The 27,795-nt window shown below is 40.2% G+C and overlaps 1 protein-coding gene across 2 annotated transcripts in view; it reads left to right on the plus strand.

The window, feature by feature from the left end:
- NEB (nebulin) overlaps window positions 1-27,795 on the plus strand; it is a 229,140-nt gene that overhangs the window by 148,381 nt on the left and 52,964 nt on the right. For both annotated transcript variants that reach the window (XM_068545120.1, XM_068545119.1), the window contains 29 exons: window positions 845-1,048; window positions 1,405-1,509; window positions 5,415-5,519; window positions 5,621-5,932; window positions 6,636-6,740; window positions 7,293-7,391; window positions 7,593-7,694; window positions 7,822-7,929; window positions 9,087-9,398; window positions 10,734-10,838; window positions 10,965-11,069; window positions 11,442-11,549; window positions 12,343-12,450; window positions 12,552-12,665; window positions 13,113-13,310; window positions 13,701-13,805; window positions 14,504-14,608; window positions 14,706-14,810; window positions 18,139-18,246; window positions 20,413-20,526; window positions 20,843-21,040; window positions 21,376-21,480; window positions 22,125-22,229; window positions 23,071-23,178; window positions 24,257-24,364; window positions 25,542-25,649; window positions 26,204-26,308; window positions 26,412-26,516; window positions 27,527-27,625. In XM_068545120.1, the coding sequence (XP_068401221.1) occupies window positions 845-1,048; window positions 1,405-1,509; window positions 5,415-5,519; window positions 5,621-5,932; window positions 6,636-6,740; window positions 7,293-7,391; window positions 7,593-7,694; window positions 7,822-7,929; window positions 9,087-9,398; window positions 10,734-10,838; window positions 10,965-11,069; window positions 11,442-11,549; window positions 12,343-12,450; window positions 12,552-12,665; window positions 13,113-13,310; window positions 13,701-13,805; window positions 14,504-14,608; window positions 14,706-14,810; window positions 18,139-18,246; window positions 20,413-20,526; window positions 20,843-21,040; window positions 21,376-21,480; window positions 22,125-22,229; window positions 23,071-23,178; window positions 24,257-24,364; window positions 25,542-25,649; window positions 26,204-26,308; window positions 26,412-26,516; window positions 27,527-27,625 (3,768 nt within the window). The remainder of the gene's footprint in view (window positions 1-844; window positions 1,049-1,404; window positions 1,510-5,414; window positions 5,520-5,620; window positions 5,933-6,635; window positions 6,741-7,292; window positions 7,392-7,592; window positions 7,695-7,821; window positions 7,930-9,086; window positions 9,399-10,733; window positions 10,839-10,964; window positions 11,070-11,441; window positions 11,550-12,342; window positions 12,451-12,551; window positions 12,666-13,112; window positions 13,311-13,700; window positions 13,806-14,503; window positions 14,609-14,705; window positions 14,811-18,138; window positions 18,247-20,412; window positions 20,527-20,842; window positions 21,041-21,375; window positions 21,481-22,124; window positions 22,230-23,070; window positions 23,179-24,256; window positions 24,365-25,541; window positions 25,650-26,203; window positions 26,309-26,411; window positions 26,517-27,526; window positions 27,626-27,795) is intronic.

Genomic DNA, 27,795 nt, shown 5'->3' on the forward strand with positions numbered 1-27,795 from the left:
TAAAGAAGAACAAGACAAACTTCCTGACTTTAGGGAGTTCACACTGATAAAAAGGAACAGATGTTAACTAGAGAATATCCATAAAAATGGGATGGCTGAGAAAGAATGATCATGGCACTATGAAAAATGAGGTGGGGAAAGCTTCTCTGGGAAAGCACTGATTTAGGGGTAAGAAGGGAGAGTATGAGTTTGTTCCATGAGGAGGACACAGGGTGCATTCCTGCAGAATGACCAGGGTATGCAAAAGGAGTGGTATGCAAACCACAAACTGAAAGGCCAATGTGGTCAGAACACATGGGTAAAAGGGAAGCACATATAAGATGAGGCTGGAAGAATAGGTAGGGACTGATGCTAGACCATCATCACCTTCTAATCTATGTTAAGATTTTGATCTTTATCCTGAGACCAGGGAGAAACCATAGGTTGGGGGGATGTTGTGACATCAGATCTGAATGGTGAATTTTGTAAAGATTATTCTGGCCGTTGTGTGGAGAACTTGCTGGAGAGCCTATTATTATTGATTTAAAAGTCCACCTTGGCTAGTGTGATGATTACCAAAATATTCAAAAATCTTCCACACATCCCCTAAGCAAAGCACTCCTTCTGCATCCTTCTGCTTTCTAGACTACGCATAGGCACCCCAACACAGAGCCCCCTGCCACGGAAAACAAAGTAGGACAAAACACTGCTATGCATATGAGGAATTATTTTTGTCAGGCCCATGCTCGGCTTTATCATTGTTTGTGGAAGAGAAAATGCAACATGAAAAACTGCTTCCTTACTTTACCACAATTTAAAAAAAAAAAAAAAACCCTGCCTCTCCTAACTTTGTTTTCTTTCCCAGGCCATCTATAAGGCTGACTTGGAGTGGCTGCGTGGCATCGGCTGGGTGCCCATAGGGTCTCCCGAAGTACTGAGAGTGAAAAATGCTCAACATATCCTACAAGACAGTGTCTATCGGACACCTGTAGTGAAACTCAAGTACACAAGTATCGTTGACACACCTGAAGTTGTCCTTGCTAAATCAAATGCTGAAAATATTAGTATTGTAAGTCACATTTTTCTTCTATATTAAAATTAAGTTCATGTTATAGAAAATGATAAATAATTAACCTGGTAATCTATTTGTAAGATAATAATATTGATGATAGCAAAGATTTTAATAAGTAATATTGACACGGTTGTTTTGTTATTGCTTACTAATTTTAAACCAAAACTCAAAGTATGAATAAAAGGTATTAATACAGATTTCATATCAAATTTGAGTAACTTATGTGAAAAGATTCCGGAAATTTTTACCTTAGTATGAAAAGATTTTGGATCAGAAAAATCGAAAGTTGTGCACTGCAACTAGCAAAATTACAAACTGTGAAGTAATTTTGTTATCGTTGGTTCTTTCCATAGCCAAAGTACAGAGAAGCTTGGGACATGGATAAAACTTCAATCCACATAATGCCAGATACTCCAGAAATTAATCGCGCTAGAGCCAACGCTCTTAATGTGAGCAATGTAAGTACTGCAACAGACTCCCTTTTTGTTTGGAAAGTCACCCAATTGGTATGAAGATATCACTAGGGAACTCTTCATAGCCAAGGAAGAGAAGATTGAGTGGGTAAGGAGGCCCTTGACCAGGAGTGAGGAGAGGGGCAGACCCCTGGCTCTCAGTCACTGGGCAAGGCCAGTTATGGTGAAGCAATGTCAACATGACAGAAGAGAGAAGGGAACAAGGAGAAGAAAGATAATGAAAGAGGAATGAAGAGACACACAAAGAAGAAAGGGGAATTAACAACAGATTCAGACGAACACAAAATAATTATGAGAATTCTTTTCACAACTTTATACAAATTAATTTTAAAACCCAGATCTATAGGGGATTTTTAAGGAAGTTATAAATTACTAAAATTGAGCCCAGAAAAAGAATAAAAACATATTGCAAGAAATTAATAGGTTATTAAAGACTCTCCTTCCTCCTCTCTGATATCAGGGTCACCCAGAATGATTTCATAGGGGAATTTTTTCCAAACCTCAAAAAATAAACAAACTGACAGAGAGCCTAATGAAAGAAGGAAAGCCATCACCATTATCAAAACTTGTCAAAGAGAGTTCCACTAATGAAAACTGTAGACCAATAATAATGGGGAAAATCTTAAATGAAATATTAACAAATCAAATTCAGTAACACATGAATATGATATGATACAAACAACTAGGGTTCATTCAGGAATGCCAAGAGTGTTCTGTATTCAGAAACCTAATAATGTGATAGAACAAAAGAGAAAAATCGTATGCTCATTTTATTAGATTTAAGAAGACATGTGGCGGGGAGGAGGAAGGGTAAGCTAGGACCAAGTGAGAGAGTGGCATGGACTAATGTACACTACCAAATGTAAAATAGATAGCTAGTGGGAAGCAGCCGCATAGCACAGGGAGATCAGCTCAGTGCTTTGTGACCACCTAGAGGAGTGGGATAGGGAGGATGGGAAGGAGACACAAGAGGAAGGGGACATGGGGATATATGTATACATATAGCTGATTCACTTTGTTATACAGCAGAAACTAACACACGATTGTAAAGCAATTATACTCCAATAAAGATGTTTAAAAAAAAAAAAAAAAAAGATGTGTGGGACTTCCCTGGTGGCACGTGGTTAAGAATCCACCTGCCAGTGCAGGGGACACGGGTTCAAGCCCTGGTCCGGGAAGATCCCACATGCCGCGGAGCAATTATGCCCGTGTGCCACAACTACTGATCCTGCGCTCTAGAGCCCATGAGCCGCAACTACTGAAGCCCACACGCCTAGAGCCCATGCTCTGCAGCAAGAGAAACCACTGCAATGAGAAGCCCACGCACCACAACAAAGAGTAGCCCCCGCTCACCACAACTAGAGAAAGCCCCCGTGCAGCAACGAAGACCCAACGCAGCCATAAATAAATAAATAAATAAATAAATACTGATGAATAAAAAAAAAATTTTTTTTAAAGACGTGTGACCAAATCCAATATCCATTCTTATTTTTAAAAATAAAATCTTAGCAAGATAAGAATAAATGAATATTTTCTTGTCATAACTAAGAATAAATCTCATATCAAAGGCCAGGCTCATCCTCAAGTAAGTAAGCTTCTCAGTCAAGTCAGGAATAAAACAAGAATGCCCATAACATTACCATTTATTAATATTTGCTGGAAGTAGTTAAGTGATAAGCTTCTTATTCACAGCAAAATAATTACATAAGAATAAGTATAAGAGATAAATATTGGACAGAACAAGGCAAACTTATCATTATTTGCAGAATAAATCATTACATGCCCAGGGAAAGGAAGAGAATCCACTAAAAGGTCTATTAGATAAAAAGAGAATTCGCTTACATGGCTAGCTTCACAGTTTAAGAAAGTTCAAGAAATGTACCACCTTCATGGATCACAGAGATTTTACTGTGTGTAGAACAAGTATGACCTTAGAAGAAGGATACTACCTTAATGCAGTCCACCATGGCTTGGACCTTTGCATCTTTCAAAACATAATAAATCTTTGTGAGAGAAGGAGCCTTCCAAGCAAAGATTACTCACCATATGCCAAACTGCACCACCAACTCTATTGTAGTGAGCCTCTTGGGAGCTAATTTTTTCCAAGGGCTGGGAAGAAAACAACATTTTGAGGCACTGGTACATTTTTTGTTTTGGACCAGAATCAGTATGTGGTGCAGTGTACTCTTATTGCCAAGTGACTGGATGGAGAAACAGCCAGCTCTTCACTGCAGTATAGACTCCTCCGCCTCTTCCTTCTGAGCCATAGGTATCTTTGGCAGGGGAATTCTGGAAAGTCTCATGTGCTCTCTTTTACATGATAAATTTCTCAGCTGGAAATACTAGAAGCCTACCATTAATATCATGATATAAACAAGACTAGTAATTGAAACTACGCCGAAAGTAAAGTTGTTAAATTTAGATATTTAGACACTAATGAGAATGACCTTTGTTTTGGAAGAAATCAAACATCCTATTTGAATGTTAACCAAAATATACACTTTCTTCATACATGATGTTGCCAGTAGTATAATCTCGATAAAATCCACTATTTTAAATTATTTCTATCATTTAGAAAGTACAACTTTTGCAGAATATTTGTATATCATTTTATGGGTAACCAAGCAAATCCATGTTAAATTAACTCATTTAATCTTCAAACTAATCACACGGGTAAGACTGTTATTTTGTCTTTATCATATGGGAAACTTGAGACTTAAAAATATTAAGGAATTTGCCCACATTCTCAAAGTTAGTAGGTGAAGAAGTTCGGTCTCAAGCCCAATTTTTTTTGTAGTTCAAATAAAAAATATATTTGACCACATAAACAAAAAAAGTATATTACATAAGAAAAAATAGTGTAACAGTATATGTAATAAAACAAAATAAATTTTAAAAGTTTAAATAACATAATTACAAATTTGCATGAAATATTCTCTAGTATAATACATTTAAATGTGGAGAACACTTTTTTCTTTTGTACAAAAAAAGTCAAATGTTAAAATTGGACCACCCAAAATTCATACAAAAACTTGAATGAAAATTCATGTAAAACTTGTCCATTACAAGGACAAAATTTATCTAAGCACTCATTTTTCAAATATGAAAAGGCCATGAAACTGTCAAAGAAATTCACTTCTCCTTTCTGCACTGTTCAAGCTCCCATAGTGACAGGTATGATTTCCGATTTATACATTTAAATTACTCTTATTTCTGAGTCTTTCTGACATCGTCAGTACAGAAGGTATCCACTTAAATGTGAGTATATTTTTAGAAGGCTATTTGTAAATCAGTCACTGCTTTAACTGACTTCTCTTTACAAACAAAACAGTGCTACACTTAGAAAATAGCCGTTACATCCAATGGTGCTTCAGAAAGAAAATCTAACGTTCCCAAACAATATGCATCATCAGTCGTATTAGAAGATCTAAGAAACCATACAGAGAGGAAAAAACACTCAAGTGTAAAAAGTTTTTAATTCTGAAGATTAAAAATTGAATTGAATTAAATAAATAGAATTATTAAACTAGAGAAATTCAATACTAGCCTGCCAACGTCTGAACTTAAACATATCCCAGCGCTACTAATACACCAATACAAGAAGCAGATAAACCCTTTTACATAAACCATGAACAACTACATCAAAGCTATAATTCAAAAAAAAAAAAAAAGAAAAGAAAGAACTCTTGTCAAGCCCAGATCTTTGGATTCCAGACATGATTTTGTTCTCCAGTACACTGGTACAGAATGATTCTTTCACCTATTCTCTTTTTTTAAACTGGTTCTGGGACTTCAAAAACTGCACCCCTCTGATATTAATTCTACTCGAACCCTTGGAGTCATTAGTAACTTTGAATCTGGAACGATACCTTATTTTTCCTCCTCTTCAGAAAATTTACCGCGAAGGTTGGGATGCGATGAAGATGAGCTGTGATGTACGGCTGGATGCCATCCCCATCCAGGCCGCCAAGGCCTCCAGGGAGATCGCCAGTGATGTGAGTGTGGCCTTGTGTAACTCCTCAGTTTCTCAAACAAATGCCCTAGGTGCATTGAGAGTTCGTGCTGTGATCCATCTGCTTTGTTTTTCTGTCTCCAGTATAAATACAAGCTTGACCATGAGAAGCAGAAGGGACACTACGTGGGTACCCTCACAGCCAGGGATGACAACAAGATCCACTGGGCCCTCATAGCTGGCAAGATTCAGAATGAAAGAGAATACCGGCTGCACTGGGCCAAGTGGAAGTCTAAGTTCCAGAGCCCTCCGGATATGCTTTCCATCACACACTCTAAACATTGCCAGGCTCTGGTCAGCGACATTGATTATCGCAATTACCTGCACCAGTGGATGTGCGTGCCTGACCAGCGCGACGTGATTCAGGCCAGGAAAGCCTACGATCTGCAAAGCGATGTGAGTGGGCTGCATTTTAGCCTGAGCTCTTGCATCCTTTTCCCATGACTCCCAGAAAGTTTATGTCGTTAAATCCTTGCATCATCACTTCACACCTTTATATAGCGAAGAATTTGGTTTTGGTTAGACCTTATAGTATGGTATCAAAATCACCAGAGCCATGAAGGATCTGGACTTTGTATCAAGAAGTAAGTGGTAGTGTGAATATAGTTCTTAACTGTTTCCGGTTAAAGACAGCTACTCTGAAAATATTATTTTAATAGAATTTAAGTAGCAACAGAGGTTTAAATTGTAACTAAAATATCAGCAGTCCATGGGCAGGATGTAGTCACAGATATGCTATTTTAGTTGACACAGTATTTTTAAATTTTGAATTAAGTGGCCAAGGTTTTTAAAATCAGGGAATTTTGTGTACAAATCTAGGGGTTCCCATTTTTATTGAAAACAAATCAGAGGATGCAGCTCCAGACATGCATTAGCCCCTGGCAACAATAACCTGGAGCTGAATTGAGGCTAACCCCCTTTAAATAGCAAATATATCCCCAGGTGGTTCGTCATACCACCTGGCCTCATACTTAATTTACTGATGTGACTTGTCTGGCTGCTTGAGTATGGCATTCTTAAATTGCATTTCTCCATCAGACCAATGGATAGAATACATATGACCAGGGTCACTGACTTCTCCCTGGTTTTTTTTGCACAGGCTATTTACAAGGCTGACTTGGAATGGTTACGTGGGATCGGCTGGATGCCAAATGATTCTGTTTCTGTCAATCATGCCAAGCACGCTGCAGATATCTTCAGTGAGGTATTCCAGGATCTTATCCTGCCATTCAGCACGTTTCCTAAGAGACTGAACAAAAAATATACGAGCCAAAATGCAGTCATTCTCTATCAGCAGCTTTAACAATTTCAACTGCTGTCATTTAAGCCAGACGCACATTTTTCTAAAATAATCCTGTACTGTCCCTTTCACATTATGGAATCACATCCATCTACACTCAACAATGCTTAGAATCGTATAAAAAATAGAAAACTTCTTTTGTCAGCAATAGCAATACACTTCAGAGAAATTTGTCCAGTTGAAAAAAAAGAATGCACTGAGTTCACATAATGATACATTGCACGGCTTTGGGAGCTAACCAAACCCGCTACTTTAAAATCTGTGGAAGGTGTAAGAAGTCAACCCATTTGTTAAAAAATAAAATGTTAAGAAGAAAGCCAAATTGCCAGGGAGATGCCATTGACATACGGCATTCTATGCCTCTAGTAGAGAAGGGTCCTTAAATGCAGCATATCTTTATCATCTCACACGGGACCAGAGACTACAGCTATCTAAAAGATATTTTCTTTCCCATAGAAAAAATATCGCACAAAAATAGAAACTCTCAACTTTACTCCTGTGGATGACAGAGTTGATTATGTGACAGCAAAACAAAGTGGTGAAATCCTAAATGATGTAAGTATATGACTATCATTCTAAAATTGCTCTGTTGGGAAGATATCATTTCCAAAGCTTTTCCACGTACTTACACTCAGCGTGCAGTCATTGTCTGAGATACAGATTGTAAACGCTGAGATGAATGATGCTAGCATTTGCTTGGACAACATTATGTTTTCTTAATATCAAAGAACTTACCAACTTTCTTCTCATTTCTAGATTAAATACCGAAAAGATTGGAATGACACCAAATCAAAGTACACCCTCACAGAAACCCCTCAGCTGCATGCTGCCCAGGAGGCAGCCCGAATACTGGACCAGGTATGGATTTTACCTGGATGCCTGGCACTTTGTATGGGGACAGAGGACCATAACATAACAATAGGAGACTTATCCCTCCATTCTGACTCCTTGGTTTAACCCTTTGTCATGGCTCTCTGTCTTTTAGTATCTCTACAAGGAAAGCTGGGAGAAACAAAAAGCCACCAGTTACATTTTGCCTCCGGATGCTGTGCCGTTTGTTCATGCCCATCACTCTAGGGACGTTCAGAGCGAGGTAATTTATTCTGATATGAGTGTGCTTTGCAAAGGCTGGACCTTCCCTGTGCAGGAACCCATTTATGCTAAGGCATGTAGCGTAATGGAGAGTTCCTGGTTGGCTGCAGGCCTGGCCAGGCTTGGGGATGGTCAGAGTACCTGCTCCCTTCTGGTCCTTTTCCCATGGGCTTTTGGCATTCTTCATCTTTTTTTTTCTTGGCTTCTTTAAAAACTATCGTTTGAAAAAAAAAAAACAAACAAAACACTATCGTTTGAAGTCTTTGTTTTTTCTTCTATTCCCTGCTTCCCTAAAATCTCTAAGCCTTCAAATACAATATTGCCAGAATTAGAAAATAAGTGTATATTTTTCTATTTTTAAATTGATATTTCTTCATATCTATCTATTTATTTCAATGTTTCTGTTTTGTTTTGTTTTTTAGCAAAGTGGTAAAAATAGATTTTATTTAAAAACTATAGCAAAAGGGGAAAAGCAACCTCATTACAGAACTGGGCTCAAGTCCAAATACAGAAAGGACAATTGAAGGTTTATAGCCAAGGAACAGTGAGGGGTCCAGTGGACAGAAAGTTACTAAAAGGAGATATCAAGGATAGGGGGATTCCTGCTAAACTCTGCTAAAATTTAACAGAATTTTTGCTAAAACTGGGCTATGCAACCCCAGCAAAGATAGAGACCAAAGTGGAGTCCTCATCAAGAAGAGGGCCCAGGGGAGTCTGACTAAAGTTTGATCAATGAGAGAGTCTGTCAGTACTTACGTGGTTCTCCTTAAATAATTACATCTACTGAGCGAAATAATGATTATTTTATTTCTATTATTTTATACAAAAGATTTATATATAATCTTGCAATTATTTCGTGCAATCTTGTTGCTCTTTCTCTTTTACTTTTTAAAAAAAATATCTTCATTGGAGTATAATTGCTTTACAGTGTTGTGTTAGTTTCTGCTGTATAACAAAGTGAATCAGCTGTATGTGTGCAGATATCCCCATATCCCCTCCCTCTTGAGCCTCCCTCCCACCCTATTTCAATGTTTTTTGATATTTATTCTTGGGGGAGTAACACAAAAAGCTGGGGGACTGAGTTTGCTGATGTTTCAAGCCCCCTTTGCCTTGTGTGCTTGTCAAAGCTGATGGGATCTCTGTTCCTCTTCCCACCAGCTGAAATACAAAGCTGACCATGTCAAGCAGAAGGGTCATTATGTTGGTGTCCCGACGATGAGAGATGATGCTAAACTGGTTTGGTTCGAGCATGCAGGCCAGATTCAGAACGACAGACTATACAAAGAGCACTATCATAAAACAAAGGGCAGAATCAATATACCTCCTGATATGGTGTCGGTGTTGGCGGCCAAGGAGGGGCAGGCCCTTGTCAGTGATATTGATTACCGCAATTACGTGCACCAATGGACGTGTCACCCTGACCAAAATGATGTTATTCAGGCAAGGAAGGCCTATGACCTACAAAGCGATGTAAGTGATTTTTGTTTCTTAATGATCTAGAAACGTATGGTCTACTCTGAGAATCATAAGCAGCATTCTAGAACCACCAGTCTATGACACATGGGACCATAAATACTTAGTTTGCTCTCAGAAGGGAATGAAGACTGGATATGAAGTAGAGAAAGGTTGGGAGCAGTGACGGACAGCTTTGCCTACTGACTGTGCATTTCTAAATAACTTTCACAGTCAATTTTTTAAAAATCTGCTTTTGTACCATCTCTGCCATCAACAACTCCTCACATTTGCATGGAAAATTATCAACTGATTTAAAATAATAATTGGCTGGGGTGGGAGCTGAGATGGAGTTGGGATTTGGGCTGTATTAGATGATAGTATAGTCAAGGACCTGGGAATGCTTCCTTCTTGCTTTGCTGAGCATCTCCTTCCTCGTGGCATTTATGAAGGAGTTGCTTACGAGGAATCAAAGCAAAGAGGACACAATGTACCGATGAGTTGCATGAGGCCCAGAATCCCTTAGGCAGAGTTTAAAGCTGGGATAGAGAATATATCTCAGGCCACCTCCCACTGAAGCCTGAATCAAGATCTCTACCTGCCGCCAGCACTCTTTAGGGAACAGAAACACAATGCATCGATGTGATGCTCAGGTGCGCCAAGGAGCTAACCCTACCTGGGTCTTCTCATCATTACCAAAACAGAAGCAGGATGTCAAAGACTGCCTGCAGCACAGGTGGTGAACTTGAACATCCCACCTCACTGGTTGCTGCAGGAGGATGACCACTGTGGAACTTTAATCAGATTAGCAACGCCTCTTCATTTGGTGTGGGATGGCCTGAGAGAATTCAGGAAGTGAGGGGGAAGGGTAGAGATGGGCTGGAGGGATGCTTCCCCCAACCCTACAGTACATGAGCATTTACTTGTGTGATTTCCTTTACTTAGTCTAAATGCCCCCATGTATTTCTATGTAACTATAACTTCCTTGGTAAAACCTTCTCTTATGCTCACAGATGAAAACAATGGTCCCTTACCCTCAACTCCCACAGCATCTGCATGGTCTTCCTCTCATAGCCCTTAACCACTTTGCACTTTATAAGTAACTTCTCTTTACACTTAGAGGCCTTCCTTATACTTATCCCTCAAATAACCTTCCATAGTTCTTCATTTATAGTAACAGGCTCAAGAAATGTTGCTCAGGTGTACAGACGAAATCATGATTGAATCAATGAGACAACAGCCACTAGGGAGAAAACCCTAAAAAGCTTCTGAACACATTGTTTCTAACCTGCTGCCTGTCATCCTGTGCCTGAGTCATTTATACCTGCATCATGTCTCCCTTCCTGCTCTCAGAATGTCTACAAAGCTGACCTGGAGTGGCTCCGAGGCATTGGTTGGATCCCCCTGGATTCTGTAGACCATGTGAGGGTTACCAAGAACCAGGAAATGGTGACTCAGGTAAGCAAAGCCTGTTCTTCTTACATAAGGCCTGGTCTCCTTACCTGCCATGTGGGGATATGTACCTATCCCCATGTTGGGGGGGACGAGGGGACACCTGTCTTAATCGTCTCTGTTTCTTTGCAGATAAAATATAAGAAAGATGCTCTTGCCAACTATCCTAACTTTACAAGCGTGGTGGATCCTCCAGAGATTGTTCTGGCCAAGATTAACTCAGTCAACCAAAGTGATGTAAGTTTGCTTTGTGTATAGTGAGATACACAAACTGGAGACTTAGTTGTCTGTAGTTGAACAGGCTTGCGTAACTCCAGATAACTGCTTGTGAGATGATGGGGAGTAAATTATAAGAAAGTCTTTGGGGGAGAATATCTTAAAAGTCACTAGTAGGTGGTATACTGTACTCACTTTTAGGTAATATCTAAATTATTATCCAAAACTTTCCATTATATTAGTTATAATATAAATTATATATCATATAGTGAAATTTAACCAGTTGGTTAACCTCTAAATGTAGACTAATTATTATCTTGCTAGGTAGATGTTGTGAAACTTTAAATATACATTTAGAATAATCAAAGGTTTTGTTTTGTTTTCTCCCCTCAGGTAAAATATAAAGAAACATTTAATAAATTAATAAAGGGCAAGTATACCTTTTCTCCAGATACACCATATATCACCCATTCCAAAGACATGGGAAAACTCTACAGTACCGTAAGTTCCATTTTATGTGATATACAACTCAGTTCCGAATTTTAAGCTCTTGGCTGATTTTGTGAGCAACTGAACTTATAAGGAGAACTATTGGTTTTGTTGTATTTAGTCTTGTTTATTAGAGGTAGCGTATTGTTCAGGGCAAATAGTGTTTATGCAGCTGGTGTTGTTTGAGCCCCTGTGATGTGCCGGGCCCTGTGAGAGGCACTGAGGAGCTAAAGATCAATGAGACAAACCCTCCAGGAGCCCCTGTAAGTGAGGGAGACATTCAAATAAAGAGAGAGACAATAACCTAACAAGTTAACCTAACAAGCTATGTCACTTCTGGGCGCACGTAGGACCAAGCAACTACCAACAGAGAGAAGAGAGGAAAGGCTGGTCCCTCTTTAGCAATCATGTACATATATCTCCAGCCATCGAGTGGAGGACTTGCCCTCCAAATTTTAATTCAGCTAATCTAAAGGTGATGTGTGTGTAGCGTATATGTGTATATGCCGAACGGGAAGCCATCTTTGGTGATTCTCTCTCTGTGTGCAAATTTGTTTTCACTTTTATTAGAACTGTAAATACAGTTAAACTCTGTTATAAAATGCCTCAGGGTCTGTAGATTTAATTTGCAACAAGCCCAAAGACTCTGCCCTGTTCTTAGGTACTCACACTAACAGCTGTTAATGAAGATTTAAGCCTTGCCTTTAAACATGAGTAGTTTACCTTTATTTTACCATTTTCTTTCCAGTGGCATCTGAAAGAAGTTGAATGCAAACTTTTGTTGATACAACTTTCTTTGTCCTAGATACTGTATAAAGGAGCGTGGGAGGGAACCAAGGCCTATGGCTACACCTTGGACGAACGCTATATTCCCATTGTTGGAGCCAAGCATGCCGACTTTGTGAACAGTGAGGTCAGTAGGACTTTTTCCTTTCATAAGTTTGAGAGTCTTTCCAGCCACAAAGGGCTGGTTACAAAGTCCCAGTGATTTTCAATGTTGCACCTATTTCACAGCTTAAATACAAAGAGACCTATGAGAAGCTGAAGGGTCACTACCTGGCTGGAAAAGAAATCAGTGAGTTCCCCAACGTGGTTCACAGTCTGGATTTCCAAAAGATGAGGAGTGTGGTAAGCAAAGTTCACTGTAACAGAGGATCTGCACACTTAAGTGTAATACTAGTCTGCCTATTTATAATCTGCCCTTTGGTTCAAGATTAGCTGGGGGGTGGGATGGTGAGGAATGAGCCAGTCTTGAGACTGTCCCCCGCCCCTGCCAGTGAGCCCTGTGCACCTCTGATGGCTGTGAGTTTTCACCCTTTCCCTCCTGCCTCCTCCAAACACAGTGAGGGCTCTGTATTTGGAAAAAGGAGAAAATAAAGTCACTCTTTACCCTGTGTTATAAAAGGATGGGAGATTTTTAAAGAAGAAGTGTATATTCAAGTGTCATTTTTTAACCTTAGTCTATTCTAAAGGTATTGATCTATGTTGAAAATAAGACTCTAAAAGAGATTGATCAGAATAATTTACATTTAATTCCTTTCTTATTTTTGTCTTCAAAAATATATTATTCTTTAGTTGAACTACAGAAGACATTATGAGGACACCAAAGCAAATGTTCATATCCCCAATGATATGATGAATCATGTGCTGGCTAAAAGGTGCCAGTACATCCTCAGTGACCTGGAGTACCGACACTACTTCCACCACTGGACATCTCTTCCAGAAGAACCCAATGTTATTCGGGTCCAAAACGCGCAGGAGATCTTGAGTGATGTATGATGTCCTTTCTGCAGGTTGACTAAGTTACAGGCTTCACCCAGCCCTGCCTGGGGCCCCATGCTCTAATTGTCCCTGTATTCCTAAACCCTGCTGCTTTTCAATACAAAATGGCATGAGTAACCTTTTTTGGTGTAAGGATCCCCTTGGAGCAATGAGGCACCTATGTTAAATATTTTATCTGTTCAACACTAGACTAAAACTTAGCTGTTGCTCTCTTCCTAAACTTCTTTAGGCCAGGGCATTAAAGACCTTCCAGGTGTTGAGAAACCCACCCTATGACTGCTAACTACTAAGCACAGCCAAGGGCTGATAGGAAATTATCAAATGCTCGATTGTAAATTCAGTTAGTACCTGTCACCTTTCACAGTTTCTTCTTTCTTGCAGAATGTGTATAAAAGTGACTTGAATTGGCTGAAAGGCATTGGATGCTACGTTTGGGATACACCCCAGATCCTCCATGCCAAGAAATCATATGACCTCCAGAGTCAGGTGAGCCATCTTCTTAGAGGGACTAGCTCACTGTGGATTGATGGGCTCCATGGTGCTCTCAGGGGAGTGATAGCAAGGCTGTCCCTGTGCCCCAGAGAAAGCAGCTTTGACAGTGCATGATCTAAGGGAACCAAAGGCCCCTGCCCAATAAAACCTCTCTGGTGGCCTGTTCTGGTGCTGGCCTTCCTCAGTTTGAGTCTCTCCTGTGATTTAAGGCTATAGACATTTACAGCAGAAAGCTATCTGGGAGGTGTTTCAGAGTGAACTACTCTCAAGCATCTACACTTTAGTTGATCGGGTTAACTGGCAGGGAGTAGAATGCACATGCATACTTTGACCATAAATAGTTAAGTCTTGAAGTAAAAAGTAGACATTTGGGAAATTTCCCAGCAGAAATTCAGCTTGGATAGGGCAGACTAATGGAATGTTGAAATTGAGGGGCTGCTGTCAGGGATGGAGTATAGGCATGGAAAAACAACACAAGGAAGAAGGGACGTGGCAAAGATCTAGACTCCACTCTTGGTCAAGAGAAACTTAGTTTTGACAGCCATGCAAAGTCTCAAACTGTACAACGTATCCTCTGTTAGGATTAAAGCAGAAATCCAGAAATAAAGGTACATCTAAGTAGGCACAAACTGCTAAAGCTGATGGAAGACCTGCATTTTACCATTTTCAGTGACTTTTCTTTTTCTTCACAGATACAATACGCGGCAGCAGGTAAAGAAAATCTAAAAAATTATAACCTGGTCACAGATACACCGCTTTACGTGACTGCTCTTCAAAGCGGGATTAATGCCAGTGAGGTGCGTCTTCCTTGTACTCCTCTCCCAGGACAAGCCGTTATTGTCTTTACACATTGTCAAACAATAGAAAAGAATAACCCATCCTTTTTGTCTGTAGGTGAAATATAAAGAAAATTATCATCAGATTAAAGACAAATATACGACAGTTCTAGAAACGGTGGATTATGACAGAACCAAGACTCTGAAGGATCTGTATAGCAGTGTGAGTTGAGTTCTCTTTCTTTTCTCTGTATTTGAGCTACCTTTTTCACCTTTATAGACAATAAGAGATGAAAAGGAACAGACAGCCTTACCCCCAAAGGTCTTTCCAATCTTTTTCCCGGACCTTTAAATTCCTACTTTATCTTGTAAGTCCTCATGGTTACGAGTAACTCAGCCCCGATTTGAATATTGTTCTATTTCATGCAGTTGACACAAATTCACCAACTCCTTCCTTATTGCAGACAGGTACTGTTGAAGCTCTTCTTTGTTGACCCTAGACTTGTTTTTCCGTGGCTTCTCCCTTGGCCAGTGACTTACAGACCAACAGAGGCACACTTTTTTTCCTGCCTCTGAATTGGTTACATTTTTAAACTTCATTTTGAAATAATTTTAGATTTACAGAAGCACTGCAAAAATAGTACAGAGAATTTCCTCATACTTTTCTCCACAGTACAACTATCAAAACTAAGCAATTAACATTGTTACAATGTTAATTATAGGCTTTATCCAGACTTCACCAGTTTTTCCACTAACCTGCTTTTGTGTTCCAGATGCCAATCCAGGATCCCACATTGCATTTTGTTGTCGTGACTCCTTAGTCTCTTCTAATCTGATAATTTCTCAATCTTTCCTTGTCTTTTTCTGATCTTGACACTTTTGAAGAATACTAGCCAGTTATTTTGTAGAATATTCCTCAATTTGGGCTTATCTGATGTTTTCTCATGATTAGATTAAAGGTATGCCCTTTTCTTTTTTTTTGCAAAAGTAACACAGAATTGAGGCACCCTTCTCAGCACACCATAGCAGGTGGTACACAATGTCAATAACTTGTGATGACCTTGATCACTTGGTTAAGTTGCTCTCTGCCGAGATGCTCCACTGTAAAGTTACTAGTTTTACCTTTGTTATTAATAAATATCTTGGAGGAGATCCTTTGGGACTATGCAAATATCCTGTTTGTCCTTATACTTTCTCTCGTATGTTTTAGCATCCATTGATGGAGTTGCCTGCAAGAATTATTACTGTGGAATGTGCCTACTAGTGATTTTCTCTTTCCCTTTTTTCTTCTATATCCATTTATTAACTGGAATTCTTCTGTAAGGAAGAGCTGTTCCTTCTCCGCTGTTGGTTTGTTTACATATTTATTTATATCAGTGTTGGCTCATGGGTATTTATTTTATTCTATGGTAGAGTCTAATGTTATTGTTACTTATTTTGTTGCTCAAATGGTTTCAGCTTTGCTATGGGGAGCTCTTTCAGGGTGACTCCTGTGTCCCCTTGATACACCCAATCAGTGTGTTTTTTGAGCGCTTCCTTACTGCTTGGCACCACAGGATGTTCCAGGCTCATCTGTATTTTCCCTGTTCCAGACCTGGAATCAACCACCTCTCCAAGAAATCCCAGTTTATTTTATTGGAGAACGGTATTTTGAACCAAGATTTAAGCACTAAGTGTGCTCATTACTACTAGGATGTCATTGTTCCTAGGCTCTCTAAGTGGGCAGAGCTTAGATATCTATGCATGTATACTAACCCATGTATGCATACATATCTGTATCTATTTCTATACTTACCTAACTGTATCTATATTTTAAAACCATGGGTTCATACTGATACCTTCAATGCAGTTCAACACCACAAGGTTCATTCTGTCCTTCACCCTTTCCTTATGTGTAACTTATCTTTCCAACTTGTGACTTTCTATTTCCTTTCCAGTGAAAAGCCTGGCTCTCATTATCTATGATATATCTACTTATTTGTGCAACCCTTGTATCCACATAAAGTATTTTCAGAATTTCTAACACATGCCTGTGAGAAACAAATTTACTAACTAGAGTAGGGTATTTTTTTTAAATAAATTTATTTATTTTATTTATTTATTTTTGGCTGCATTGGGTCTTTGTTGCTACGTGTGGGCTTTCTCTAGTTGCGGAGAGCAGGGTCTGCCCTCCGTTGTGGTGCACGGGCTTCTCATTGTGGTGGCTTCTCTTGCTGCGGAGCACGGGCTCTAGGCGCGCGGGCTTCAGTAGTTGTGGCACGTGGGCTCAGTAGTTGTGGCCCGTGAGCTCTAGAGCACAGGCTCAGTAGTTGTGGCGCACTGGCTTAGTTGCTTCGCGGCATGTGGGATCTTCCCGGACCAGGGGTCAAACCCGTGTCCCCTGCATTGGCAGGCGGATTCTTAACCACTGCGCCACCAGGGAAGCCCTAGAGTAGGGTATTTTGTGTGCAGTTATATTTGCCTATAGCCTTAGAGTATCCAGTCAAGTTACCATTTTCCAAATTTACTTAAGTCAGTTGTTTTCTTCGCCACTTCCTTCACTGTAGTCTTATTATACATTTGTATTGCAATCAGATTTATTTGCTACAGTTTGTATTCCATTTTAGTTCCCTCCCCCATTCTGGCTGATTCTTTGGTTGGTTGTTCTAATTTGCATACATTAAATTCCACTCTGTGGTATGTAGTACTATGGCTTATGACAAATGCATAGAGTCATAGAGTTTTCACCATTATAGTCAAGATACAGAAAAATTCTGTATTACCTCCACATTGTCCCTTTGCTGCCCCTCTCCTCTCCCCTGGCATCCACAGAGCTGTTTTCTGTCCCTACAGTTTTACCTTTTCCAGAGTGTCACGTAAATGTGATCACAGTATATGATATGTAGCCGTTAGGTCTGGCTTCTTTCTCTTAGCAAAATGCATTTATGTATTACGCACATTGCTGCCTAAATCAGTAGTTTATCCTTTTTATAGCAAAAACAATATTCCAAACCACAGTTTGTTTTTCCTTTCACAGCTGAAGGACATCTGAGTTGTTTCCAGTTTTTGACAATTATGAATAAAGCTGCTATACACATTTGCATATAGGTTCTGTGTGTTCATAACTTTTTATTTCTCCTGGGTAAATAAATACCTAGAAGTGGAAACAAACATTTTTTAAATCTTTTTTAATATATATATATATATATATATATATATATATATATATATATATATATATATATATATATATTCATATATATTTTAATGTTAGTGGTTTTCATCCTCCAGGAATCCTAGACCTATGAGGGAATGAATATGGCATTGAAACCTCTGATAACTGTCAAACTGTGATAAGTGCTATGGTAGAGAACAAAATAATGGACTCTGAAATTATGGTCATGACATTAAAACCGTTATTCACTTAGGAGTACTTGGCTCCTACAGAGTGAGAAGATCTGGAGATTGCTAGGAAATGTCTGAGCAGGACAAAAGCAGAGGAAAAATCCGCTGCTGGAAGCTAGCCAGATTGCGTTTTTCTGTGTTCACAAGAAGATTTTTAACCCCTATAGAACCTGTACAAGGAGGCCTGGGATAAAGTGAAAGCCACCAGCTATACCCTGCCTTCCAACACCGTGTCCCTGACACACGTCAAGAACCAGAAGCATCTGGCCAGCCATGTAAGTCAAGTACAGATATGATAACCTTCCCACCGCCCTTTACCCTTCCCTGCCCTCCACTTCCAAAATGTTTCTGGCTGATTCCTGTGTTGCCCAGAAGGACCCCCAGCATTTGCAAAGGGGCACACCAGCAAATAATTCCAGACACTTGGTCATCACAAAGTCTGTGCACTTATGCTTCCTCTCAAGGGCCCTGAAGTCCAGAGAGAGTCACAGACACTTACATGAAGGACAGCGATGTGACCTTTTAGGCTGCCTGCCTGAAAATGACATGGATGGATACACTCTATTTTAGCCAGAAATGGGAATAGGTAGAGGACATAATATTCCATACAAAATACTCTTTTCCAATAGAATTATGTGGACATTGCTATAAAAAATAAACCAGTGATGTACAGCAGAAACTAACACAACATTGTAAATCAACTATACTTCAATAAAAATTAATTAAAAAAATAAAAAATAAATAAATTGTACCCTTAAAAAAAAAACAGTGAATGTGGTAACTAGTTATTGCACCAGACCCAAATACATGATTTAAAAGTAAATCATTATCTTTATCACTATGAAATATAAAAATTTAAAAATCTTGAAATTCAATTTTTTAAAAACAGAACTTTTCTTAGGTATAGACGTAATTTTTAAAAAAATCCCAAATCACATGAGCTGTTTAAATATAGTATAGTATAAAATCTTAGCACTTTTAACCCTTTATGCCTAATATGTTCTTAAGTAAAACTTTTTGTTGTAAAATTCCCTATAACCTTCACTGCAGTTCTAATAAGCCTAGTTCTCTTTCAGAAACTTTACTTCTATTAGAGACTTTTACTTCTTAATTATGAACATTTTATGTAACACTTTAGACCGGTATTTCTCAAATCTTTTTTTTGACCATGACCCACACTGAGAGATTTATTTTGTACTGCAAGTCAACACACACACACACACACACAACTGAAGTTTTTGTGAGTGCCTTCTGATATAAGCATTTTACAGAAGAGTACTTATCGCTACACTAAAGGCAGTGCATCCTGGTCTTTCAATTCTATTCTCTTCACTTAAATGCTAATGACCCAGGAAACTGATTTCACTACTGTTTAATGGGCCTAGAGAGTCATAGTTTAGAAAAAGACTTTGTTAGACAATATATGGAATTAATTTAATTTTTACCCACAGGAAAAATTAAATCTGTATGATTTTTCCCAGAGCCAACTCTATTTGGAAGATTGCAAACAGACTAGCCCAAAGGAGCAAGCTTTTCATTTGGGAAGAGAATTTTTGTAGATAGGATTCAGAAAGTTCAGCAAAGACTTCTTCCTTTAGTCATGAAAAAAGTCACAGAATACTATCTTCTTTATAATTGAAGAATAGCTTAGATGTAAGGAGTATGTGAACTAATGTTACGGAAAATTCTGATGGGAATTTTGTTTAGTTTCCAGTCAGTGAAGGGCTTTACTGGAGTTCTATATATATATATACATATATACTCCCATCTTTCCTTTCTTTTTTTTTTTTTTTTTTTTTACTGAGATGTGGGTCTCTGAGTTGTGAGAGAATTGTTATTTTATCATGTGCTAGGAGATTGGATCTTAGCCTCTGTAAGGGCCTTACTTCCTAATTCATGAAATCATGAAGCATTAATTAATAGGCAATATGGCTTAAGAACCAGACGCTGGTTTTCCCACAGAAGTTAGTTGCACTGTATTTTTGGAAAACCTTGTAGAAACTGAAATTCAAGGATTGAGTCTCTTAAGCATCAGGCTTGTCAGTTACTAAAAAACAAAGAAATTCCTGAGTACAATTTTATCTTTCACTTATGGTTAAGAAAAACAAAACCAATATCACAAAAGAGATCATTTAAAAATTACATAATCTTTAAAAGTAGTTGTGGTAACAGTAGAAGTACCAGTATTGGTACAGGGGTTTTAAAACCGGTACCTAAAGAACGTTTACACACAGTCTGCTCTAATCCTCAGGTAATCTGGAGGCAGGCACTGTGCCACCTCTGCCTGTGGGCACGGACAAGGAAACAAGCTCAGAGAAGTGCTGACCCCAAGGTGGCCCATCTTAGAGTCGGGTCCTTCTGTTAAGTCTCATGCGTTTTTAACAATCCAGATCCATTACTCTTCAAAACTGTGTTTCTTCCTTTGTATTTTCTCTCTATAGACCAAATATCGGGAAGAATATGAAAAGTTCAAAGCTCTTTATACTTTACCCAAAAGTGTTGAAGATGATCTGAACACAGCACGGTGCCTCCGAGTTGGCAAGCTTAACATCGATGTAAGTGACCCCAAAGGCTGGCTTCAAAAGTCAAGTAACGGAGCCATGAACGATAAATCAGAACATGTTCTGTTCAACAACGCGTATGGCATTGACCATGCACGTGTGAGGAAGCTAAGTGTTCTTTCAGCCCATACTGCTTCCCCCACCGCCATGAATCTGTAGAAAGTGTCAGAAACTTCCAGTCCCCACCCTGCCCCCAACCAACTGCTGTAAATTGGTTCCCCTGACCTCTCTGGTGTCTAAGAAAGGCACGTATCGCCATGATTCCTTGCGTAATTCCCTGTGTAACTGGCATGCTACGTTATCTTCACAGCGCCTGTACAGATCTGTTTATGAGAAGAACAAGATGAAAATCCACATGGTGCCCGACATGGTAGAGATGGTTACCGCTAAGGAGTCTCAGAAGAAAGTCAGTGAGATCGATTACCGCCTTCACCTCCACGAGTGGACTTGCCACCCTAACTTGCAAGTCAACAGTCACGTCAGGAAGGTCACAGACGAGATCAGCAACGTAAGCCCATTGCTTATGAAGATCTCCCCTCCCCAGGCCCATACGCCCACCCCGAAGAGAGACTGACTCACTGGTTCTTCACCTGGTTCTTGAGCTCAGCCCTCTTCCAGTATTGCTTTTCTGTACACCCATAGGTCTGTCAGGGATTCGGAGCCATCCCTGGAAGCAGGGCTCTCTATGCCGATGTCTCCAGGACACCCAGGGCCTCAGGGCATAATGTCTTGCTTTTCATTCCACAAGGTCATCCTGGGTCCGGAGGGTGTCCATGTCTTGGGTGTTAAAGTTACAGTAAAGTTTTCTTTTTCTGACCCCCTCCATCTGATGCAATCCCCTAGATTGTGTACAAAGATGATCTCAACTGGCTGAAAGGCACCGGTTGCTACGTCTGGGACACTCCTGAGATTCTCCATGCCAAGCATGCTTACGATCTACGCGATGATGTGAGTTTGCCTTGTTTTTTGTTTTTTTACCTCTTTAAAGTATGTTTCCTTCTCTGTGTAGTCTAGGGTCAAGGGGAGAGTATGTAAAGTATAGACATTGTCACACCCAGCTGCGTCTCAAGTGGTGTTGAGGATGGCTGAGCTGGAAGAAGATGCTGAGGAGCAGAGCACCCATTTCTCAGGAGTGCAAACAATGCAGATGAGCCGTCCCCTTGTCCTCTGGTGGAGAAGGGACCCCTGGCTCTTCTCACCACCTTCTGAACTATTTTGGATATATTAATGCACACATAATCCTCATTATGAGAAAAAACTCATTTGTTAGGAGTCTTTGATGCTACAGACGGGGTCTATTTGTAAAGAGGATTAGCTAGGCAAAATCATACTGTAATCAAGATTTCAGTAAGAAAGCTTAAACATTCCTAGGAAAGCAGTTGTCAAGCCTCCTAGAAGACTCAGAAAGATCCATGTGACTGTAAGCATTGATTACGCCGATTGTTATAAAATTCAAGTGCATGTTAGTCTGTTGAATAAGGGCTAATGTATGTAAATACCATGAGTTAAAAGCAACCAAACCCTCCGTGAAAACCAGCAATTTCTAATATAATGAATGGTCTAATACAGGCTTCTTTTCTTCCTTTCGGCAGATCAAGTACAAAGCTCACGCACAGAAAACAAGGAATAACTACAAGCTGGTTACTGACACTCCCATCTACGTTCAGGCTGTCCAAAGTGGGAAACAACTAAGTGACGTAAGCGCCCACTGGGAAAGTTACTGCTGGGAGAGTAAAGACAGGGCCACTGCTCCAGCAGAAGTGGGAAAAACCAAAGTAGGGCAAGGCCAGGCCTTTTCTCAATGGGAAACCAGAGTTGGTGCCTTAGAAAGTACTTAAGAGTCTGCTCTTATTTCCTAAAACCTGATATGTTCCATCGGTTTCCTGGGGTGGCCTTGTAAGTGATCCAAATCTATGAAATCCATGGTGTTTTAGAGCTTCCAAGGTTGCTTTTGTATCCTTGTGTTGTAAGCAACGGTTTATGCCTCGTAGTATCAGCCTTCTAATACATTAGTGCTCACTATGGTAAGATGAGGAGGGGAAGGTCTCTGCAGTTACAGATGTGGCCTCTACCACGCATAATCGGTGAGGCTTGAGAGAAGCTCTTAATCCCCCAAGCCTCAGCATCCTTATGCGGATGACTAGGAAGTGGATAGGAAGCACCCCCTGTAATGGCACAGTGACACAGAGCAGCCTGCCCATTTTTTTTTATTAACCCCAAAGGTTCATAAGCAAATATTAAATCCCACCAATGAGTCAGGACGTGAAAACTTATTCTTTTGGAATAGGTAGTGGTAAAAAGCCCACTCTTCCTCTTCTTATGCCTGAGCTGACTCTTCCACTGATTTTTCAGTGTGGGGTCCATACCCTGGCTGTGGTCCTGGTGGACAAAGCACAGTATATGAGATAGAGTTCTCAAGGCAAAGGGGAGCAGGCTATTATTTTTTATAATAGGAGACTTGGGTTTGTGTTTACTTTGCTTCTTTCTAACCCTGCTGCCGTAGTCCACTCAGCTCACTCTGCTTCTCTCTGCACCCAGGCCGTCTACCACCATGACTACGTGCACAGCGTCAGAGGCAAAGTGGCTCCAACCACAAAAACTGTGGATCTGGACCGGGCTCTTCATGCACACAAGCTCCAGAGTGAGGTGAGAAATGAGATCTGGACAGAGTGCCCAGCAGAAATCCAGGACTCAGCTGACGAGGGCCAGGCCTCTGTAGAAGTGGCCTTGGCTTGGGCATCCTCAGCCTTTACAATTTACATTCTGACCTTGTAACTTGTAAAGGCTGTTTCATTCACATGAGCTAAACAAAACAAAACAAAAAACAGTGCACTGCTTGTCTTCCCTCTTGGCTGAGAGCGAGCAGTGGGCATTTTTGGAGCAATGCTTGCATAGAAGTTACATAGAACAGGGGGTCAATCTACTATCTCTGCTCTCAAAAAGCTTAAAATCCAAGACAAGATGACAAAGACAAGGCATATAATCATAAAAGACTCTTCATTCAATACAATAAGAGATAAAGCTAGAAATTGCTGTCGGAATTCAGAAGAGAAGGAAACTAGATTCCACTCATGTATTTAATATCCCTGTTCTTTGTTATCTGGTGGTGCTACTTTGGTCTCACCTTTAATGCTACTATCCTATACTGAATGTTAAAAGTAATTTGGTTTTTAATATTTTAAATACTATTCTTACTCCTTTAGCTCCCCTGAGAGACAGACTATTTCAAATCACAGATAGAAACTCCTTTCCTCCTGCCAGGAATAAGAGCCTCCTGACCTGACAGCCTAAGATCAAGACACTGTATTTATGGGGCCCTGGGGGCTTCCAAAGATGCATCGTATAATTACGGCTATCTCGGGGATTGGTGATGGCATGAATATCAGCTAAGGGTAGGGTTAACCACAGAGTTGGCACTAGCTGCCTATTTACTTTTCCCAAATTCTTGCTGGTTGCCATGCAGTCAACCAGGCATATGTTTAGAAACACAGAAGAATTATTTTCTATAAACCCCTTCACTCATTGCTCTTTTTTTGAAAGCAATATGTTAAGAGTAATTTGATTCATTGCTTGGCTCTTAGAATTTAGTTAATTTCTTCTTGAAATCAATTCAGTGAGTGTAAGTACACTAAGTATCAAATTGAAAACCTGGATCTGACTTGTTTAACTTAGATCAGTCATTTGATGTAGCTCTCATTTAACCTGCTCTTCTTTATCCTGGCAGAATCTGTACCGAAGAGCTGGCCTGCACTCCCTGCCCACTGGATATAGGCTTCCGGTTGACACCCCTCACTTCAAACACACCAAGGACACCCAATACATGAGCAGCTATGTGAGTGGTCTCCTCTTCATTAAGATGGGGCTTAAAGTGGGAAGGGGAACACTTATATTTGTTAATATTCTATTCTCATCCCCCTAATCACACCCTGAAGTTTCAACATGATACAATGATGGGAGCAGGGAAGGGGAGACGGTGTGTTTTCTAGGGGTGCTGCTTCTGCAATTCGGCAGTGCCTGGGTAGCCCAGTGGGCTAGCGTAGGATTTTCATGGGGTTGTATCTGCATCACGCAGTTACCTTGGCTCAGGGATCATGGCTGCCATGATGCCTCTACTTCTTTTGGCCTTAGCACAGAAGCATCCTGAACTATCCCAAGCCATCTACTGGAAATGCAACTTCATACATGCACTACTGCTCTGTAGCGATAGTGTTGTCTTCCTTCTGCAACATTTCATTGCAGAAGATACAACATCCCCGCGTGTGCCTTTGAAAGGAAAGGCTCTGATACATGCCTCACTACTTACCCTCTGTGCCCATTTCATAGGAATCTCAGAGGGGTAGTTAGACTCTCACTACCTGAGAGCATTGCCCAGGCATTAGCTCTGATACCAACCTTTCCCGCTAGTGTCAGGTTCGGATTTGGTGAATAAGGCCTGAAGAAACGTAGGCTATCCCAGTGACTCTGGCCTTCAGGCCATACCCACAAACCAACCATCAGCTGAAGAATGAGCTCTTCATTCCGCATTGCTCTCCAGAGTCCTGGGAATCAAACCTGCTGACCAGCAAAGTCCCATAGTCTGTGGCCCAATAATATGGTTTCCAAAGCAGAGTCACAGATTTAATCATCTAACATCGTTTTTTAAATAGACTATAAAGCCATTCATCCATCAGTCTTACAATTAGTCTCTTGTTTCTGCTTTGCATGTCTTAATTTCCTAGCCATATTGGGACTAAAAATACAGGTTTTTCTTGCATTTTGCATACCTACTTACAAACAGATTTAATCTAGGCAACCCTGAGTTGTATTCCTTTCTGGACCTGGCTTTATTAGCCAACAAATAATTTTCAAGACTCAGATTATTACAAAAATTTTGTCAATGACTTTTTTTTCATACTTAATGCTTAGAGAGTGATTTTCAGATGAAAGCGACAGCCCTTTTCCATTTGAGAAATGTGACGCTTACTCTCTGTTCACCCATCAGTGATCTCATTCTCACTTTGCTTCTGCAGTTCAAGTACAAAGAAGTTTATGAACACATGAAGGCAAATGGGTATACCCTTGGACCCAATGACGTCCCATTTGTCAATGTCCGAAGAGTCAACAACGTTACCAGTGAGGTACTGTAAATGTTAATTCTGTGGAGGAGTTTCAAAGACCTTGGCTTTGTTTGAAATGCATTAAGAATTCATTGTATTTCAGCTATAAACTTACACATCAACAAGGAATAAGGAGATCCTTTTTGTCACCATTTTGATACTGATATCCTGTGGCAATGTTTCTTTTATTTTGGTAATGCCATTGTAGAGACCCACCCCATCCATAGATTATAATGCAAATTAATTCCTTCTTTTGACATTTGTATTCAAAAATCTTTAGTAAGGTTGCATGTTAGTCTGACTCATGAACCTGGTTTTCTACATAAACTATTGGTCTGAATATCTAACCCTACTATCCAACCATCTGATAGAAAGTGGAAAGACTGTGCTCAAAATTCTTCACCCAAACAAAATAAATATCACTTTCTATTTTTTCTAATTTCAATCATTTTCTGTATCCTTAATCTCACTTCTCATGGCTCTTTAAATATGTACAATATTTGATTGTTGATTAGTGTATAGATGCCCTCATCATCCTGCACTAACCATCTGGAATGGTTTTCCCTCCGATGTAGAGACTGTATCGACAGTTGTACCACAAACTGAAAGGCAAGATCCACACAACTCCCGACACACCTGAAATCCGCCAAGTCAGGAAGACACAAGAGGCTGTCAGCGAGGTGGGTATTTTCTTAGGAGAGGGGGGAGGCCATGGAACCCAGGGATGAATGTCAACCATTCGGTCTCTAATTTATGTGTTTATGGGCATTTTTTTCCCTGTAGTTGATTTACAAATCAGACTTCTTCAAGATGCAAGGCCACATGATCTCTCTGCCATACACACCCCACGTGCTCCATTGCCGCTACGTGGGAGACATCACCAGTGATGTAAGCATCTCATACGGGTCTTTCTGGAAGACTCTTGCCAAGAGGCAGGCTTGCTCTCAGCATGTAAGCCAGCCAGTCTTTGAGCAGCCTTTTGCATTGAGTAAACTTCTAAACTGAGTGTAGAACTTGGAGGTAAAGCAGTGTGGAAGCAAGACCCCACATTTCTCCAGCTATGGAAATAGTAGTAAGAGGACCACTTGGGAGATACAAGAATGGCTGACCACCATTCTACATTCAACACCAAATCATTACCAACACCTCACTCCAAGTGACCTCTGTCCAGGTCATGTTTAGTATCTTTCTCCTACTCACCCCTGCTCCCACCCACTTTAGCTACTTCCTGCTGAAATTTTTTTTTTCTCCTTGAATGTTTACTTCTCATAAAATACCACTCCATTTAATCTATGGTATTTTTCATCCATATAATAATAAAATAATAGCCATATCTTCTTCTCAGTTCAGGGTTAGCAATTTAAATTTTAAAAACCTATGGGACTTCCCTGGTGGCGCAGTGGTTAAGAATCCGCCTGCCAATGCAGGGGACTCGGGTTCGAGCCCTGGTCTGGGAAGATCCCACATGCCGCAGAGCAGCTAAGCCCATGCGTCACAACTACTGAGCCTGCACTCTAGAGCCCCTGAACCACAACTAATGAGCCCATGTGCCACAACTACCGAAGCCTGCATGCCTAGAGCCTGTGCTCCACAAGAGAAGCCACCACAATGAGAAGCCCACACACTGCAACAAAGAGTAGCCCCTGCTCGCCGCAACTAGAGAAAGCCTGAGTGCAGCAACAAAGACCCAATGCAACCAAAAATAAACCAATAAATAAGTTAAAAAAAATTTTTTTTAAACCTATGACTTATTTGAGTTCAAGCAAACTCAGAGTACGGGGTGGATGTGTTGAACCAAAATGAAAGATCCATCACTAAAAAAGTATCACTGCTCTGTCTTATTTGTTCTTGATTTATATTTGCTCATGACCAGCTATATTTCTATGTTTGTGACACAGATTAAATACAAAGAAGACTTGCAGATCCTGAGGGGACTGGGCTGCTTCCTGTATGACACTCCCGACATGGTCCGCTCCCGGCACCTGCGGAAGCTCTGGGTGAGTGCACACCGTCCCAACACGCAGCTCCTCCTGCACAGCTTCACAAAGCTGGGCAGAAGGAATCTTTGTCTGTAGCTTCTGTTAAGGGGAAATTTGCCATTAACTCACTGAGCAAGTCATGACCCACTCAAGGTGATCTGTGCTGCCTAAAAAAGGTAATGAGCTTA

The sequence above is a fragment of the Eschrichtius robustus genome, chromosome 5 (assembly GCF_028021215.1).
Source record: "Eschrichtius robustus isolate mEscRob2 chromosome 5, mEscRob2.pri, whole genome shotgun sequence".
Classification (NCBI taxonomy): Eukaryota; Metazoa; Chordata; class Mammalia; order Artiodactyla; family Eschrichtiidae; genus Eschrichtius; species Eschrichtius robustus.